This window comes from Bos javanicus, chromosome 7, assembly GCF_032452875.1.
Source record: "Bos javanicus breed banteng chromosome 7, ARS-OSU_banteng_1.0, whole genome shotgun sequence".
Taxonomy (NCBI): Eukaryota; Metazoa; Chordata; class Mammalia; order Artiodactyla; family Bovidae; genus Bos; species Bos javanicus.
This window is the reverse complement of record NC_083874.1, coordinates 1707510-1726930: the sequence shown is the minus strand read 5'-3', so window position 1 is coordinate 1726930 and position 19421 is coordinate 1707510. Positions and strand designations below refer to the sequence as shown.

Sequence of the window (19421 nt, the reverse complement as noted above, 5' to 3'; positions counted from 1 at the left end):
ATCCCATGGACAGAGGAGCCTGGTGGGCTACAGTCCATGGGATCACAAAGAGTTGGACATGACTCAGCGACTTCACTTCACTTCACTGCTTTAGCTATGGCACTCACATCTTGAGAAAAGTATTTCATTGATTGGGTTGGCCAAAAGGTCTGTTTGGTTTTTTCCATAACATATCTCTCGCAACATTTAGTCTTTAACTTCATTCAAAATAGTTTTGTTAGATTGTATCATGACAGTTGTCATATCAGCCTGCATTTTCAAAAAACAGCAAAATTGGTGAATTTCTGTAAAGCTATTTTAATATTGAAGATGGAAGGAAAAAAGCAGCATTTTTGGCACATTGTTATTTATTATTTCAAGGAAGGTAAAAATGCAACTGAAATGCAAAAAAAAATGTATGTGTACAGTGTGTGGAGAAAGTGCTGGTCAATTGTGTCAGAAGTGGTTTGTGAAGTTTCCTGTTGGAGATTTCTTGCTGGATGATGCTCCCCAGTCAGATGGACCTGTTGAAGTCAATAGAGGTTAAATCAAGACATCAATTGACAATAATCAGTGTTAAATTACATGAGAGATAGCTGACATACTCAAAATATCCAAATTAAGTGTTGAAAATTATTTGCACCCCCTTGGTTATGTTAATCATTTTAATGGCTTGGGTTCCACATAAGCGAAATAAACCTTCTTGACCATATTTCCACATGTCGTTCTCTTCTGAAACGTAATAAAAACATTCCTTTTTAAAAACAAATCGTGAAGGGCAATGAAAAGTGGATACTGTACAATAATATAGAATAGAAGAGATCATGGGGTGAGCAAAATGAACTACCACCAACCTCGCCAAAGGCAGGTCTTCATCCAAAGAAGGTGATGTTATATATATGGTGGGATTAGAAGGGAGTCCTCTATTATGAGCTCCTTCCAGAAAAACCAAACAATTAATTCTAATAAATACTGCTCCCAATTAGACCAACTGAATGCAGCTGTTGATGAAAACTGTCCAGAATTAGTCAACAGAAAACGCATAGTCTTCCATCAGGATAACACAAGACCACATGTTTCTTTGATGACCAGACAAAAACTGTTACAGCTTGGCTGGGAAGTTCTTCTTTAAAAAAAAAAAAAAAAGATAGGGTTTTGTTTGGTTTTATTTATTCATTTGGCTGTGCCAAGTCTTAATTGTGGCATGCAGGATCTTTAGTTGCAGCGTGTGGGATCTAGTTCCCTGACCAGGGATCGAACCTGGGCCCCCTGCAGTGGGCTCTCAGCCCCTGGATCATCAGGGAAGTCCCTGGCTGCGAAGTTCTGATTCGTGCACTGTATTCACCAGACACTGCACCTTCAGATTTCCATTTATTTAAATCTTTACAAAATTCTCTTCATGGAAAAAAATTCAGTTACTTGGAAGAATGTAAAAGGCACCTGCAACACTTCTTTGCTCAAAAAGATAAAAAGTTTGGGGAAGATGGAATATGAAGTTGCCTGGAAAATGGCAGGAGGTAGTGGAACAAAATAGCATGTTGTTCAATAAAGTTCTTGTTGAAAATGAAAAATATGTCTTTTATTTCTTACCTAAAAACCAAAGTACCTTATTGGCCAACCCAATAAAAATCATATTTTTCTTATCTATCATCTCTGAAATTAAGACACGTCTTATAGTCAGTGTCATGACATGTTTCAAGTAGCAGTCTTTTCCTTTCTTAGTGGTATATAAAATTAGGATGCATCTTCAGTAATGAAATACTGCAGTGTTTTCAATGTCTTTCAGCTCTAAGTATTTCATAATTTCTTTTCTGATTTTTTTAGCTCAATGTACTTTAGTAATATTCTACTCCATTTCCAGATGTGAGGTGTTCAGCTATTCTTTAGTTGCTTACATCTAGTATTATTACGTTAAAGCCAGAAAATACAGTCTATGTATTCCTAGGAATGTATCAGTACTTCTTTCTGTCTTCAGTCTTTCTGTTGCCTTGTATTTAAGAGTGTCTCTTGTAGACACACAGAAACATGTTTGGTTGTTTTGTTTGGTTTTGTTTTTTTGCTGCCTCCTGGTCACTCAGCATCTGCCACAGTTGAAAGCTTGGGTTGAGAAAGTCACATGGGTGGGGGTACGAACCCAGCTGCACCGCATATGTGCTGTAACCTTTACCCAGCTGCTTTCTCCTTCTGAGCCTCCGTCTCTTGCTCAGAGAAGTTGCTGCCAAGTCGCTTCAGTCGTGTCTGACTCTGTGCGACCCCATAGACAGCAGCCCACCAGGCTCATTGAAGTGGGGGCTCACAATGCCCGCCATGAGAACCCTGCAAGACTCACGTAAACTCATGGAGGTGCCTGGCATATGAGAAGGCTCAGCAATGTTGAGTCAGATCTGACTCTGAAGTTCCTTTTCAAAAAGGGACTTGGCCTGTTCAAACACAGAGCTTCATTACCTCCCTCTCTGCCTTTTTTCCACCGCTCTGCGAGGTTGCAGGATCTTAATTCCCTAATTAGGGACTGAACCCAGGCCACAGCAGTGAAAACGCCAAGTCCTAACCGCTGGACTACTAGGAAATTCCCCCTCTGCCTTTCTTTATGTTGATGACACTGGGAGCGTTGACCTAGTTTGTCTTCCAGGGCTGTAGTGAAGAGCCGCAATTAATGAAACACTCTTGAAAGTATTATTTAAAAAGTACAAAGAGAACAGTTGAACCCTCTTGTAATCCAGAACAGGCAGGGGGGTGAGACAGAAGCAGAAAATGACCTCTTTCCTTGCTTTTATAGAATGCCGAGAGCAGTTTACAACAGAAGAATGAAGTCATTACATCTTTTGAAGAAAAAGCCAATCAAGTCATGTCCAGCATGAAACAAGTGGAAGAAAGGTAAACTTCCTCCTGGCAGATATTCCCTAGAAGGTACTAGGCATTGTCTGGGCCTGCAGACTTACTCAGAGTCTCTCTCAAAAGTATAGACAAGTTGGAATGACTTTCCTTCAGGTCTTTAGTCTTGCCCGGAAAGGGGACTGGATTCCCTAGTTTTGCCTAAGCGTGTATTCAGTTATTCAACTTTTGGGCTACTATATCACTTTGACATCTCAGGGAGTCAGAACTATCCACTGAGCTCACATTTAAATCAGGTCAGGGACTTCCCTGGCAGTCCAGTGGATAAGACTCTGCACTTCCGTTGCAAGGGGCAGAGGTTTGATCCCTGGTCAGGGAACTAAGATCCTGCGTGCTGCACAGCATGACCAAAAAATAAAAGTTAAATAAATAAATAGCAGGTCAGTAAGGGATCAGAATACAGTTAAAAAAAAAAATAGACTCATACAAATATAGGTGACTGTTTTTTTTTTAACAAAGGTACAAAGCCATTTCAATGGAGAAAGGATAGGTTTTTTTCAATACATGGTTTTGGAAACAATTGGGTATCCATAAGCCAAAAAATGAACCTCAATTTAGACCATACCTTTATATAAAAATTAAAATGAATCATGAATCTACATGTAAAACTTAAAACTAAAAACTTTTAGAAGAAAACATAAGAGAAAAATCTTTGTGGCCTTGGGTTAGACAAAGAATTCTTAGATGTGACATAAAAGCTCTGTTCATAAGAGAAAAACTTGATAAATTGGACTTCCTCAAAATTTAAAACTTTTGTTCAGTGGAAGACACAGCTAAGAGAATAAAAATCCCATATCTGACAAAGGACTCATATCCAGAATATATAAAGAACTCTCAAAACTCAATGAACAGTCCAGTCTAACACAGACAAAAGGCTTGAAAAGACCCTGCATCAAATAGGACATATGGAGGGCAAATAAGCACACAAAAAGGTAGTCAAGAAATCTGTTGGATTTCTTAAGACTAACTATGATATATCAGAAAAAGTAAGAAAAAAATTGCTGTTTAACATCACATCCAAAAAAAAAAAAAAAAACCCTAGGGATAAACCTAACCAAGGAGGTGAAAGACTTTGAAGATGATTCAAGGAAATGTAAAGATATCCCACGTTCTTGGATTGGAAGAAGTAATACAGTTAAAATGACCATACAACCCAAAGCAACCTATAGACTTAATGTGATCCCTATCAAATTACCTATGACATTTTTCACAGAACTACAACAAATAATCCTAAAATTTATATGCAACCATGAAAGACCCTGGATGCCAAAGCCATCCTGAGGGAAAAGAACAAAGCTGGAGAAGTAACCCTCCCAGACTTCAGACAATACTACAAAGTGATAGTAGTCAAAACAGTATGGTATTGGCACAAAAACAGACCTGGATCAATGGACAGAATAGAGAGACCAAAAATAAACCCACACACCTATGTCAATTAATCTTTGACAAAGGAGGCTAGAATATACAATGGAGAAAAGATGGTCTGTTCAGCAGGTGTTGGCAAAGCTGGACAGCCTCATGTAAATCAGTGAAGTCAGAACACTCCCTCACACTATACGCAAAAATAAACTCAAAATGGTTTTAAGACTTAAATGTGAGTTGTTGTTGTTCAGTTGCTAATAAGTCATGTCCAACTCTTTGCAACCCCAACAGACTGTAGCACTGTCCTCTATTATTTCCTGGAGTTTGTCAAATTCATGTCCATTGAGTCAGTGATGCTATCTGTCTAGCCATCTCACCCTCTGCTGCCCCCATCTCCTTTTGCATTCGATTCTTCCCAGCATCAGGGTCTGTTCCAATGAGTCTGCTCTTTGCATCAGGTGGCCAAAGTATTGGAGCTTCAGCTTCAGCATCAGTCCTTCCAATGAATATTCAGGACTGATTTCCTTTAGAGTGGTCTGGTTTGATCTCTTTGCAGTCCAAGGGACTCAAGAGTCTCCTCCAACACCACAGTTCAAAGGCGTCAGTTCTTTGGTGCTTAGCCTTCTTTATGGTCCAACTCTCACATCCATATATGACAACTGGAAAAACCATAGCTTTGACTATACAGACCTTTGTCAGCAAAGTGATGTCCCTACTTTCTAATACACTGTCTAGGTTGGTCATAGCTTTCCTTCCAAGAAGCAAGCATCTTTTAACTTCATGGCTGCATCACCATCCACAGTGGTTTTGGAGCCCAAGAAAATAAAATCTGTCTTCAACTTTTTCCCCTCTATTTGCCATGAAGTGATGGGACTGGATGCCATGATCTTAGTTTTTCTAATCTTTTTCAAGCCAGCTTTTTCACTCTCTTCTTTCAAGAGGCTCTTTAGTTCCTCTTTACTTTCTGCCAGTAGGGTGGAATCATCTGCATATCTGAGGTTATTGATATTTCTCCCAGCAGTCTTGACTCCACCTTGTGATTCATCCAGCCTAGCATATAAGTTAAATAATCAGGGTGACAGTATACAGCCTTGTCACACTCCTTTCCTGATTTGGAATCAATCAGTTGTTCCATGTCTGGTTCTAACTGTTGCTTCTAGACCTGCATATAGGTTTCTCAGGAGACAGGGAAGTGGGGTGGGGGGCATTACTTGAAGACCATTGAGGACCTAGGGGCTCAGATTTTTCCAAATTCTGTGGCCAATGCCTGCATCATTCTACAGATTGGCAATGCCCCATCTCATCTTGCTGCTGATGACTTCAGAGTCAAGTGTGAGACAGAGCTGGCCATGCACCAGTCTGTTGAGAGTGACGTCCACAGACTTCTCAGGTGATTGATGACACCTGTGTCACCGGCTGCAGCTGGAGACTGAGATTGAGGCTCTCAAGCAGGAGCTGCTTTTCATGAAGAAGAACCATGAGGAAGAACTTGGGTTACCATAGAATTGGATGCCCTCAAACCTCAGGACTTCAACAAGATCATGGCAGACACTGGGCCCTGTACAATGAGCTGGCTCAGGAGAACCAGGAGGAGCCAGACCAGTACTGGTCCCAGCAGATCAAGGAGAGCACCACAGTGGTCACTTTACACAATCTGAGGTAGGAGCTCCTGAGATGACTTTCTCAGAGCTGAGACACCATCTAGTCCCTGGAGATCAACCCGGACTCCATGAGAAATCTGAAGGCCAGCTTGGAAAACAGCCTGAGGGAGGTGGAGGCCCACTATGCCATGCAGATGGAGCAGGCCATCGGGGTCCTCCTGCACCTGGAGTCAGAGCTAGCCCAGACTGAGGCAGAGGGGTAATGCCAGACCCAGGAATATGAGGCCCTGCTGAACATCAAGGTCAAGCTAGAGGCTGAGATCAACACCTCCTGCCACCTGCTGGAAGATGGGGAAGACTTCAGTCTTGATGATGCTCTGGACAGCAGCAACTCTATGCAAGCCATCCAGAAGACCACCACCCTCAGGCTCGTGGAAGCAAAGTGGTGTCTAAAGCCTCAGATCCTGAAGTTTTGAGGCATTGAATGAATAGAAGCAGTGTACCCTGCAGAGCAGGAGGCCAATAAAAGTTGAGACGTTATTGCATTAAAAAAAAATGAGCAGAGACCTAAATAGACATGTCTTCAAAGAAGACAGATGAAAAGATGCTCCATCATGGCTAATTATTAGAGAAATGCAAATCAAGACTACAATAAAGTGTCATTTCAAACCAGTCAGAATGGCCAACATGGAAAGTCTATAAATAAATGCAGGAAAGGGTGTGGAGAAAAAGGAACCCTCCTGTACTTGGTGAAAATAAAAAATTGGTGCAGCCACTGTGGAAAACAGTATGGAGATTCTTTTAAAAACTAAAAGTAGAGTTGCCATATGATCCAGCAGTCCCGCTCTTGGGCATATATCCAGAAAAGATGAAAGCTCTAATTCAAAAAGACATGTGCACCCCCAGTGTTCATAGCAGACCATTTACAATAACCAAGACATGGAAGCAAACTTAATGTCCATCAGTTAATGAATGGATAAAGAAGATGTGGTACATACATACAATGGAATATTACTCAGCCATAAAAAATAATGAAATATTGATTTGGAGCAACATGGATAAACCTAGAGATTATCATACCAAGTAAAATAAGTTAGAGAAAGACAAATATATGATATCACTTATATGTGGAATCTAAAAAAAAAAATGTTACAAAGGAACTTATTTACAAAACAGAAACAGACTCAGAAAAACAAACTTATGGTTACCAAATGGGAAAGTGGGGAGGGATAAACTGGGAGAGTGATGAATAGACATATACCATTTTAAACTAGATACACACAGTGATTTTCTGATACCTTATAGCACAGGGAGCTATATTCAATATCTTGTTCAGTTCAGTTCAGTCACTCAGTCGTGTCTGACTCTGCGAACCCATGCACTCCAGCACGCCAGGCCTCCCTGTCCATCACCAACTCCTGGAGTTTACTCAAACTCATGTCCATTGAGTCGGTGATGCCATCCAACCATCTCATCCTCTGTCACCCCCTTCTCCTCCTGCCTTCAGTCTTTCCCAGCATCAGGGTCTTTTCCAGTGAGTCAGTTCTTCACATCAGGTGGCCAAAGTACTGGCGTTTCAGCATCAGTCCTTCCAATGAATATTCAAGACTGATTTCCTTTAGGATGGACTGGTTGGATCTCTCTGCAGTCCAAGGGACTCTCAAGGGTCTTCCTTCTCCAATACCACAGTTCAAAAGCATCAATTCTTTGACATTCAGCTTTCTTTATAGTCCAACACTCACATCCATACATGACTATTGGAAAAACCACAGCTTTGACTAGATGGACCTTTGTCAGCAAAGTAATGTCTCTGCTTTTTAATATGCTATCTAGGTTGGTCATAACTTTTCTTCCAAAAGCAACTATGTTTCCATTTTTAAAAATTGTTCAGCATTAGCCATTAGGGAAGTACATGTTAAAATCACAATGAGATGCCACTGCACACCTATTAGAACAGCTAAATTTTTTTTTTAATGATAATACCAGGTGCTGGTGAGGCTACAAAGCAACCGGAGGACTCATGCATTACTAGTGGGAATGTGCTTTGGAAAAGAGTCTCTGAAAAAAGCTAAACATACTCCTATCATATGATCCAATAATCCCATTGCTGACTGTTTGCCCAAAAGGAGTGAAAACCCATGTTCACAAAAAAACCTGTACACAAATGCTTATAGCATCTCTATTCATAATTGCCAAAATCTAGAAGCAACTCAGATGTCTTTCATCAAGAGAATGGATAAACAGGTCATCTACCCAATGAAATTCTACCCAGCATAAAAAGGAATAACCACTAATACACACAGAAACTTGGGTTGATCTCAAAGATACGCTGAAAGAAAGAAGCCAGTCTCAAAAGGCTGTGTGAAATATAATTCCATGTATTAATATATGACATTTGGGGTGGAGAGGTGTGAGTCAAAGGGGCAGTGGTAAAAGGTGTTTTGCAGAGTGATGGAAATAGTCTGTGTCACCTGTTAGAATGGATTGTGGTAATGCTTACGTGAGTTTATGCCTGTGCTAAAGACTCACAGGATTATATACACAAAGGAGTCAATTTTATCATATAGTAATTTTTTAAAATACAAGAAAGCCAGCAAGGATATGCAAAAATCATGGTAAATGTGAGGAGTGATCCTTTCCTTACAAGTATTTGCTTCCTTCGGTCTAGGTTACAGCATTCAGAGAGGGCGAGGCAGGGGGCCGAGGAGCGGAGCCGCAAGCTACAGCAGGAGCTCAGCGGGAGGAGCAGCGCCCTGCAGCAGCAGCTTGCCCAGCTGCACGAGCAGTGGTAGGAGCCCCGGAGGCAGCATGTAGCTTCGTGGTGTGGCAGGGATGGGGGAGGCCATCTCCCAAGTGGGGCAGACAGCGTCCCACTTCACAGGTGACCCCTGCAAGGCTAGGATTAGGATGAGAGATGAGGTGTCTATTCCCCGCTTCACAAATGAGAAAAATGACTTCATGGGGGCTCAGTATAGTCCCCAAGGCTATTCAGCTGGTGAGAAAGGCATCAGGATTAAACTGAAACTCACCCCCACCCTTTGGTAGCTTCCTCCTTGTCCCGAGCCCCCCAATATCCTCCACTGTTAGCTGGGCTCTTTAAAAAGCAGGATAAATGTTGGAGAATAAATGTCTCCATCTCAGTAGTAGGTTCTGTGTGTGCAGCCACAAGTGTTAGAGCTCTCTTCCTCCCTTCCCATTTGTGTAACTATCAAATGTGTGCCTGTGCCTGCTTTCCTTGACGTGTTCCTGGTCTTTCTTATGGAGGTGCAGATGGCCCTGGGGGAGCGGGAGCCTGATTTCTATGCTTTGTGGAAGGGTCTGTATGCTCACATCACAGTTCAGATTGCTGTGAATCCCCTGTTTCTGATGTGGTGACTTGGGTTGTGGATTGTGCATTTCCATGAAGATCTCTCATTGAGACTAACTCAAGTTCACTGTGCAAAAACAGCGCAAGTCTAGAGAAAGAGCTGAAATCAGAAAAAGAACAAAGACAAGCTCTTCAGCGAGAGTTACAGCATGAGAAAGACACTTCCTCTTTACTCCGAGCAGAGCTACAACAAGTAGAAGGATTAAAAAAGGTAAGGTGGACTGCCTTGGGGAGAAAAAGAGCTTCTAGATCTCCAGAAACTCCTGCCCGAGAGCCTCCCAGCCAGCAAGTGAGACGCACGGCGGCTGCAGAGTCCGTCCCCGCTGTGCACACATCAGCTCTGGGTCTGGGACACTGTTCCCACATCCTCGGAGCCTCTGCTTCAGGAAGAAAAGACAAAGACAAATCCTAAGCAGCGAGCAAACCAGAGATTCAGTGATGAGGGCTATGAAGAGAAGAAAACAGGAGCGTGTCCCCACACCGGGGTGGAGGGTGGCCTGGGAAGAGAGTGACAGTTAGACAGAGAACTGAATGGTGAAGCAGGGCCAGCCATGCAGAGCTGCCAGGAAGTGTGAGGGACCGTCACAGTGAAAGAGCAGAGAGAAGGGCTGTGTGCCCTAGGTGTGACAGCAGAGGAAGGAGGGCTTGGGCAGCGACCCCAGACGGCCTTCCTGTGCCGCTGGGGCAGTTCCCAGACAAGGGTTTTGTCTTGTTGAACACAGTAATGGGCACCGCTGCAGTTTGAGGTAAAAGCCCTTTGATTTCTATTGGAAAGTACCTAGAGTCCCTCATGGGAGAGCCTGCTAGGCCCAGTGTGGGGGTTGCTAGTGAGGAGAGAGCTTTCCAGGAGCCACTCAAGCTCAGAGATGGGAGGAAAGGACTTCTAGAAAGTTCTGCATGATGGAACACTCCCCCTTCACTTCAAAATGCTTTGGTCTAAGATTTGAATTACACACACCCTGCAAAAGGAACAAAACAGCATATCTAACCTTACCAGGAAGCCTTAGCATGCCCTTGTGAGTCCGTGTTAAACGGTCTCTGGGGCAGAAGGCCCAGGGGGTGGCTGAGGTGGGAACTGCCCCCTACTCAGGCCTTAAGCCCTACTGCTTGCCCTGGGATCAGCCCTGAAAACCAAGTTGCTTTTCCGAGTCTTCGTCTCTGCCCTTGCCAGCCTGTGTCCTCAAGGTGTGCTCACCCCAGTTTATAGAGTCATCAACATCGTGCCCACTGAGCTTTGCTCCGTGGCTCAGGGCCCCTGGAGGGGCTTGCCATCCTCAGGGCCATGAAGGAGATCCCAGATCTTGGCTTTCATCAGCCTTGCTCATTTATTTTCAGAAAATGTTGACCAGCTCTTTCTAAAAAAGTTTATTCCTAAACTAGCTTTCCCTGATACAAATCTGTCTTCTAATAGAAACAGAAAAAACTTTTTTTGCAAAAATCTGTTTGGAATGTTTCCTGCCCCACGTTCCACACTGCAGAGCCACTCATGAAGCGCTTCCCTTCCAGTTGTCCATCTGGAGAAACACACGAGTGTTTCTCGAAATAACCCTATTGTGAATGAGATTGATACAACAAAACTGTTCCTTGCTCTTGCAAAACATTCTAGGGACTTCCCTGGTGATCCAGTGGCTAAGACTCCATGCTTCCACTGCAGAGGGGTGAAGGTTCAATCCCTGATCAAGGAACTAAGACCCTGCATGCCATGTGACATGACCAAAATTAAAAAATAGGAAAAAAAAAAACCATTCCGACCTGCTTGTCAGTGTGATGACTAAACCTTTTTTTTAAAAAGGACTTTGAGTTCTGTGTCAGGCATCTGGTTGGTTTGTTTTAGGAGCTGCGGGAGCTCCAGGACGAGAAGGCAGAGTTACAGAAGATCTGTGATGAGCAGGAACAAGCCCTCCAGGAAATGGGTCTGCACCTCAGCCAGTAAGAAACCCACTCCCCTTGTCTGCCACCCACATCAGGGCCACCGGGCCCACCTCCCCCTGGAGAGTCACAGCAGCCTGCCCACTGCGTCACTTGAGCCGCAAACCCGTGTCCTTTTTGTCCAGGGAAGGGCAATCAGGGAGGCCTGCCAGCTGTTCAAGGGGAACCCCCTGCGCAGGAAGTCAGGCTTCAGGGACACAGCAGTGGTTTGGGTTAATTAATTCATCGAGAACATCCTTTTCTAGTGACCGGAAGTCTTACGGTCACAAACTGAGTGTCTGTGTCCCAGGGGAATCAGATGAGTGATAAGAGGGTGGTGTGTTTAGCTCCAGAGGGAGTGCTGTGGCTTGCGACTGTGAGCCCGCCACAGTGCAAGTCTGGTGACCACTTCCCTCCCTGGAGCCTGTAAACTCGCATCTGCCAGAGTCTGCCTGTCTGCCTCCGACGGGTGATACTGCGGGAGTGCACACCCCGCGGCTCTGTCTGCCCTCTGACTGAACAGGTCTCCTCCCTGATGTCCCAGTCCTGCCAGGTTGCTCTGGACAGTTTGGTAGGTCACACCGCAGGCGGTGGAACTTGCCCATTTGTGTGATTGTTGCGTTTTTAAACAAAGTGGGTAGCTTTTTCTCCTCAAGTCACAACTCTTGGTTGCTAGTGACAGAAATCCAGTTCAAACTGGCTTAAGCAAAAAAAAGTCATCAGGAGTCAGTGTCTACCTGTCACTTGCCTCGCAGGTGGGCCTGGCCCCCAGCAGGGCTGTCTGTCAGAGGAACGAGCCTGTCTCTCTCCCGTCACTCCACAGAGATCCCAGGTTGACTCACGGCCCACCTGAGTCCTGGTGCAGGCTCAGTGAGCAGCAGAGCCCGGCTCAGGCCCGGTGCAGGACACACCGTGACCAGAGACGGGAGCTCAGAGCAGAGGAAACCAGACATACTCAAGTAGTGCACATGTGTGCACAAGCTTGGGAGCTTTCTGTCTGCAGAGTTGGAAGGTCTCAAGCAGTGCGGTAGCCCACAAAAGTATAAAGAAGAATGTTATGACTCTGATGAGGTGGTCTTTCTGGTAGTTTAATGTGAAGATGCTGCCCATTTGCTCTCCTCTCCCATTCAGCGGCTCTTTCTAGACCAGCTCAGGGCCACTGGTCCTTCCCCTGAGAGCTGCCTGCCCCCCACAGGTGGAGTGTGCCATGCGCTGCCCCCGCCTGGGGGAAGCTCTCAGAGAGTACCGGCCAGCTCTGAGGGCTCCCTGAAACTACTGAGAACCAGCTGTGGACGCTGACGTGCTGCTGCTTCTTGGATGCGAGCGGTATTTAGAGAGACGGAGGCATTCTCAGGGTGCCCTCCCCCTTCTCACATGGCTCGCCCTGTTTTTTTCCTCCTGCCTGTGCTCTTCACGTTGGACAAACAGCAGAAGTCAGAGACACATTCCTAGTAAGGCAGAGGCCTCAGAAAAGCAGTCTGGTCTTAGAAAGGCACCCCTGCCCTTAGCAATCTCCACCTTCAGTGCCCTTCACAGCCGAGGTGTCAGCGCTGCAGACGAGACATGTGTTCTCCCTGTTCCCTCCTTTATGCAAGCCCCCACCAGACGACAGAGAAGGGAAAGCCCACTGTCAGATGCCTCCCCCAGCTGCAGACACACGTCTGGATTCTCAAGTTGTGTTTCCCAGGGAAGTTCTTCTGTGTCCCAGGCCGCCTCTGGCCCCGTCGGTCTGCCCTCCTGCTTCTGTAGCCGGGCGGGGAGGGGAGGAGCCCCTGCAAGCATTCCTGCAGGCCACAGGGTGTTTTCTTTCAAAGGCTCTGATGTTTGGTTTCCTCGTCCTTCCCTAGAAGTCTAAGCTGTGACTCAGAGCCTTCCTCTCTGACACTTGGATTAGGCGAATCCGGTGACAGTTTAAGCTAACTTCAGCTTTTAAAAAAGGGCTTTGACATACACGTAGTGTTCTGCTTTATCTGGTTTAATTCTGCCATTTTAGACCATGTTCGGTCCTGTCTTCTATGTGGAGAACTAAGGAATTATTCTTCCGTTAATGAATGAGAATGGAACAAGAACAAACTACCGTGCCCCCTGAGCCTGGCTGTTCTAGACAGAGCTGGCAGCAAGAGAGGGGCAGAGAGGCCTACAGATGTGGGGTCCCGCACCTGGTGAGGGAGTGCACCTGCCCCTCGCACATGTCACGGACGGGAACAGTTGCTCAGAGAAGCTAGAAACATGGGCTTTTATGAGATCATTCTGTTTTTAAATGATTGCAACTATTTCAAAGCCTTTTTAAACCCTGCCACAACTCAACAGCGTATATCTTGGGCCAGATTCAGTCCAGAGGCTCAGCCTCAAGACCGCCCCAGACACGAGCCAATACAGTGAGATTGAGACTCTGGGATTGTAAAAAGGTGGAAAGAAGTTATTCTTTAAGAACTCGTTATCATGTTCCTCTCTTACAGTCTTGTTGCCCTCACAAAGCCAAAAAGTTAACTGTGGATTTACTTCATGAGAGCTTGAAAGTCCCTCTTAGTGAGGCTGTGAATTTCTCTCTTTTTTTTAAGGTCAAAGCTGAAGATGGAAGATATCAAAGAAGTAAATAAGGCACTGAAGGTACTGGACTATTAACGTTATTAAGAATCACTGCTCGTAGCTGTCAGTCAGCTCATGCTCATATATTGGCATGCTCTTAGGTTTTCTCACAACAGTCAGATGAGAATATGTGGTTGATTCCTGGCTCCCATCACTTATTTACAGATAAGAAAACGCTGCCCAGAGCTGTGTGTCTAGGCTGAGATGGTGGCGCAGACAAGCAGCAGGGCCTGAACTGGTCCTGGAGGAGTCAAGGTCCTCTGGTTCTGGTCTCTCTGCCGTCAGCTGCAGTTTGACATTAGACCTAGATCATAGGTGCCCTAATGAAGGAAATGAAAAGTGGCAGAAAGAGATCCAAGAAAGGTTGTCTTTTTTTTTTTTTTTAATGATCAGAGTAAGACCTTTCCCTCCAGGTAAGGTGCTAGAGGCCACATTGTCCCATTCAAGTGCCCTGGGCCATTTCCGGGGACCATTTAAACCCTCAGCTGGGCCAAGTTTCTGAACCATTCTGGGGAGGGCAGAATGGCACACGCCACTTATGAGCAGGGATGTGTGGGCCAGGTGACCCAGTGTGGCGCTGAGCTAGCCCGCTGAGGCCGAGAGTGGAGTAGCAGAGGGCAGGAGTGTCTGACCCTCAGCCTCAGCTCTGCTCTGGCAGCAGTGTACAGACAGCCCTCTTCCCAGGGGACCCTGCAGCACATGCTGGAGCAGAGACCCTTCTGTCTCCAGGCACTTGACTACCAGGCCGCCTCAGGTCAGAAGCAGCAAATTGTCACAGCAACTAACAGCAGCCTGGACTTGCAGTTCACATCAGCTTTGTTTTAGCCTCCCTTGTAGACTGAAAAGCTCCTTAGATGTCATTGCTGTGAGCTGTTTTTATCCCCCGCAGAGATAAACAAGTGTTTGCGCAAAATGTCAGCTGACTGTGCTAGAGGGAGGATAAGTCATGAAATGGGACCCTAGCGCTTCCTGGAGCCGTGGAACACAAGGCTGAAAGCACGGTGGGCCTGTGCTGCACCTCCCAGCCGTATCTCTGTGTCATCAGGAAAGCGATAGTCAACAGAAGCCAAGGCGCCAGTAAAGCGCCTGGGGCGCTTGACCCTTGAACAGCTCAGTCCGAGACAGCAAATGCACATCCCGGTTTTCCCTTAGAAAGACTTCCAGAAAGGCATATCTCTAAGCCTCAGGTGCCTCCTCTGCTCCCCCGGGAAGCTCTGAGAATCAGGGCATCAGTGTGTATGGAGAAGCACTTCCTGTCTCCGCAGCACGTTGCCCTTCTTTCTCAGCGGGGACTGGTGTCACAGATTTTCTAGTCTGGCTGCCAGGGTTGGCCTGTCTTCCTCCTGCCAGTTTAGGGGGCAGTTTGGATAATGTCTCAGCCAGGGATGGAGTTACAAGCACCAGACCCTGATTCTGATCACCTCGGCCCTAGGGCACTTACTGAAAGGGAGTGGAGTCTCAGGTTAATGCGAGGCTGGAGAATCTGGCAACCTGCAGAGACGAGGAAGCCCCAGGACAGGCAGGCTGCAGCACATGAGCTCCAGCTGTGGTCAGGGTTGGGGACAATCCTGGGACCACTTCTAGTGGAGAAGAGGCAGTGCCTCAAAAGCAAACCAGGTGCTATTAGGGATAGTGGATGTTGGGCTGAAGGATGAACATGATGGCTAAAGGCTCATCAGGAGCCAAGCCATAAAACAGGACTGTGTTCTTTCTTCCTCAGGGCCATACTTGGCTGAAAGACGATGAAGCAACACACTGTAAGCAGTGTGAAAAGGAGTTCTCCATTTCCCGGAGAAAGGTATGTGGGGTAGCCCTCCACTTGCTCGCCCAGGGACTAAGTTGGTACCTTGCCTGGGCCCTGGTTCTGGAGAAGGCCCGTAGGTCTAGGCCCGCTGCATTGGGTTCATGCTCACCGGTCTGCTGGCAGATGACTTCCCAGCCTGCCCCCCTTCAGGGACCTCAGCCCATTAGCACAGGCCTTGTCTCCACCACAGTCCTGTCAGTGATTTGGGAGTTGGGGCTGCTTGTTTGCAGAAGTGGTCTAGGTGTGTGTGTATAAGCTGAAAATTCTTTGAGAGCAATAGGACCAGAATCTGGCCTAGTTAGGCAAAACCAGAACCTATGGGGAACCTGTGGGCAATCAGTCTTAAGCCTGGCATCCAGGTGGCTATCTGGGCAGGGCACTTGCGGCCAGTGGATCTGCCTCTGCCTGTGTAGCCCGCCTTCAGGTTCCAGGAACACGTGGTCTTGGGCCCAGCCTTCAGTCCAGGGTTGACCAGGCCTTGATTGACCAGTTGGGCAGGGCAAGATACAGATGCCACACAAAATAGAGAGCCTTTATTAAAGGACTTCTCAGGAGTGGCTGGCTAAAGAAACCTTGGGTCACCACCACGGAATGCAGCAATTACAGGGAACATACCCAGGCACATAAGGTATCACTGACTACCAACTCAGAGTTGGCAAGTCCAATAAACACAAAGAAAAAGAACCTCACTCGTGCCATTTGACACCCCCTCCAACACTCCATGGACTTACAGGAACAGAAATGTACAAACACGAGGTCTAGAAGAACCCCTTTCAAAATGATACAAGCCTCTGGAGGAGGGATTTTAGCATATTAAACTTTTAAAGATTGGTCAGCTAGAGTGGGTGTGCAGGCCCAGGCAGCACAGCAGTCGCTAACTGCCTCTTTTCACCCTCTAGCACCACTGCCGGAACTGTGGCCACATCTTCTGTAACGCGTGCTCCAGTAATGAGCTGGCCCTGCCCTCCTACCCCAGACCAGTCCGTGTGTGCGACAGCTGCCACACCCTGCTCCTTCAACGGTGCTCCTCCTCCACCAGCTCCTAAGGCAGGGGCCTCAGCAGGGCCTGCTTTCCAGACCAGTTGCCAGCCTATCTTCATCTCTGTGGGCAGCCTCAGAACAGTGCCAAACTCTCTGGGTCTTGAGTTGGTCCGGGACTTGGAAGGTTGGTTTCCAAGCTGGGCTGCTGGCCCTCTGGAACGCAGCACACAGGACTGGAAGCTGCACATGCCTCTCCTTTCCAAGTTGTACGGAATCAACTCCTCTGGATTGAAATTCTCACTTGACACCACTGGCTTTGGTTCAGACGCAACTTCATGATTTTGCTATTATCATTTTTCAATTTCCAAAAATTAACCTCTTTTGCAACAGCCCAACTAGTTGTAGTAATCAGGTCCTTTTCCTCCCTACCACCCCAGCATGCTTTCCCCTACTTCGGAGTCAAAAAATTCACACCCTTGTGAATATCCATCATTAGCCCTGCAATAAAACTGTTTATTTTTCATTCTGGTATAACGAAGGAGCTTATGTCAGCTTCACAGGATGCCCAGAACAAGCCCCATTTCAGGACTAGAGGCCCTCAGTGAGGGTGGCTGCATCTGAGGTAGAGGCCTGAGCTTGCTGGGTTCTGGGGTGCAGGCTGCTGCCCAGCTGAATAAAGGACAAGCTGAGCTGTCCCCTACACACAACACACACCCCCCTAACTTCCCTCCACCGGTTAATGGCCTTGAGTATTCAGGTTACAGAAGTGTAACAAGTACTCTTAACACAATCAGACAGGTCAGCCCATCTGTATGCAAGGCCTCTTTTCAGTGCCCGAGTCCACCTCCCACCAGCGTTCTGACCTTGACTGTCCAGCCTCTGCTTGAGAGCCTGGCTCTCTCTTCCTTCTGTATTCTGTCCTAGCACAAGGCACACCCACAGCCTAGCTGATTCCACATCTGCTCACCTAAACACACCGTTACGGATGGGAAACATGGAAGGTTCAACGACATTAGGTCCCAGATCTGTGTGACCAGCCTCCAAAACTGTGTGCCCTGCTTCAAAGCTACATTCATTCCGAAGTGCAGATTTTTGAGTCCTATTTAAGGAAGCACATGGCAGCAAAAAGGGACTTTGTCCTCTTCCCTAACCTAATCTGAGCTTTCTTAACCTCATTCAGGGCCCAACTTTTCCCAGCGTTTACATACCACACTTCCCCCACATGGTCTAGCATTAGATCTGTACCTTGTTTGCAGCGTGCCCAGTTTTTACTCCAACTTGCTGGGGAGCCTTAGGTTAAGTCACTCCTCAGCCTGTCTCATCTGCACACAGAAGGGGAGCAGGATACCTTCCTGCTTCAAGACAGTTCTGACAGTTCCCACCACTACCACACTAAGTGCTCTTCCCTTTATCATCCTGATTTCTTCTAAAACCTGCCCCTGCCCCATGCCCCAAGCACTATTCACAAAGAATTCTTGTGCTGGATACTAAGTATCTAGCTGCGGAAAAGAATTTAAGACATCCATTATGTACCTGAACTTTGGAACCCTCAGTTTCTGGTTTGGCAAACTTCCCCTTACTTGGGCAAACAAGGAGGGACAGATAAAAGGCAGTGTTTCTCCAGCTTAAATACAGACTGTGGAGGGCTAAGGGTCATGATAAATGACACCAAGTCTGGAGACTCTGACTGTTCCTAACAAACTCCCAGGTGAAGATGCCGGTCCATGGAGTACAGTGTTCGAAAGAAACACAATGTTTCTAGGTATTTTTTCAAGTTTCTTCAACAAAGATGTTCCCTGTTAAAAAACCAAAAACTAAAGGACTAGGGAAGATGAAGGGACACTCTCCTTGTGCCTGATTTCCCCTGACACAGACCAAGGAAAGATCTCAAGGGCATTACTAGGTTTAGAACAGTGCATCCCCAGAAAATTCTCTCCAAGCCTGCAGAAGACAATTTATAGAACATTAGAATACTTCTGTATCCCCAACCCAACTGAAGGTATGCACCCAGTTTTCAGAACACATGGAAGGGCAAGAGGATTCAGAGTCCGTCAGTACATCTTCGTGTAGTGCTGCCAACTGCAATCTTCAAGAAGTGCTATCATTCTAAGCAGTTTTTCTACATTCACCATACTAACCACACCCCTTCAGCACTGTCAGCAAATAAAAATAGCTTTGAACAGCACAAGCCTATGTTCACAGCTCCAATTCTGAATTCTAACCTCAATGCAGCAAACTTAATTTAGAGGGATGATGAATGAGTGGTAATTCCCAAATTACCAGTGTTAAATGTCTGAAGGTAATTCTAGAACTATACCTGTATTGCTTACTACTTTCCTAGCAAATGCCATTGAGTTTTACCTACAATAAAGATTTCAATTAGAGTTAAAACTAATCATTTGTTCTCAGAAGTACTTGATAGCTTTATACTTTATAAATTACTTTATAAAGTAATTTTGCTAAGTAGACTTGATCTTGAGAAGCAAAGCAAAAATAAAAGACTGAATCTCATTTCAAAGTCCTCTATGAACTAGCTCCTTCTAGAAGGTACCTCATAGAAGCAAAATTCAAAAGATGCCACAAGATTGCTGCTGGCACTTCCTCAGCCATGCTCAAAGGCTTCCACAGACATGCAGAGCGTAACAGAGGACACTTCTGCCTCCCCCTTGGCCTTGTGCAAGTGCTTAGCAAGTCAAAGCCAATTCAGATCACATCCTGTGCAGCCAGGCCAAACATACAGACCTTCCACAGGACCCCAAAGCTTAATTTACCTTCAGTTGTACTGGAAGGAAAAGTCTGAAGACATCTACACAACAGCCACAACTGCCAAGCCTGTCTGCCACAGCCAGAGATGCGGGCCACTGTTCACCTACGCCCCAGACAGCAAGGAAGCACCAACAAACAGTCCACGTGACACCGAAGCACAGACCAGACAAAG

The 19421-nt window shown here is 46.1% G+C and overlaps 1 protein-coding gene and 1 pseudogene across 2 annotated transcripts in view; both read left to right on the top strand.

Annotated features, from left to right (window-relative positions):
• The window catches only part of RUFY1 (RUN and FYVE domain containing 1), a 66281-nt gene extending 49275 nt beyond the window's left edge, over window positions 1-17006 (top strand). For both annotated transcript variants that reach the window (XM_061421298.1, XM_061421299.1), the window contains exons 12-18: window positions 2756-2853; window positions 8503-8622; window positions 9283-9412; window positions 11036-11130; window positions 13671-13719; window positions 15419-15496; window positions 16402-17006. In XM_061421298.1, coding sequence (XP_061277282.1) covers window positions 2756-2853; window positions 8503-8622; window positions 9283-9412; window positions 11036-11130; window positions 13671-13719; window positions 15419-15496; window positions 16402-16548 — 717 coding nt within the window. In that variant the 3' untranslated portion in view covers window positions 16549-17006. The remainder of the gene's footprint in view (window positions 1-2755; window positions 2854-8502; window positions 8623-9282; window positions 9413-11035; window positions 11131-13670; window positions 13720-15418; window positions 15497-16401) is intronic.
• Window positions 4350-7017, top strand: LOC133252177 (keratin, type I cytoskeletal 18-like; annotated as a pseudogene).
• Window positions 17007-19421: the final 2415 nt, after the last annotated feature.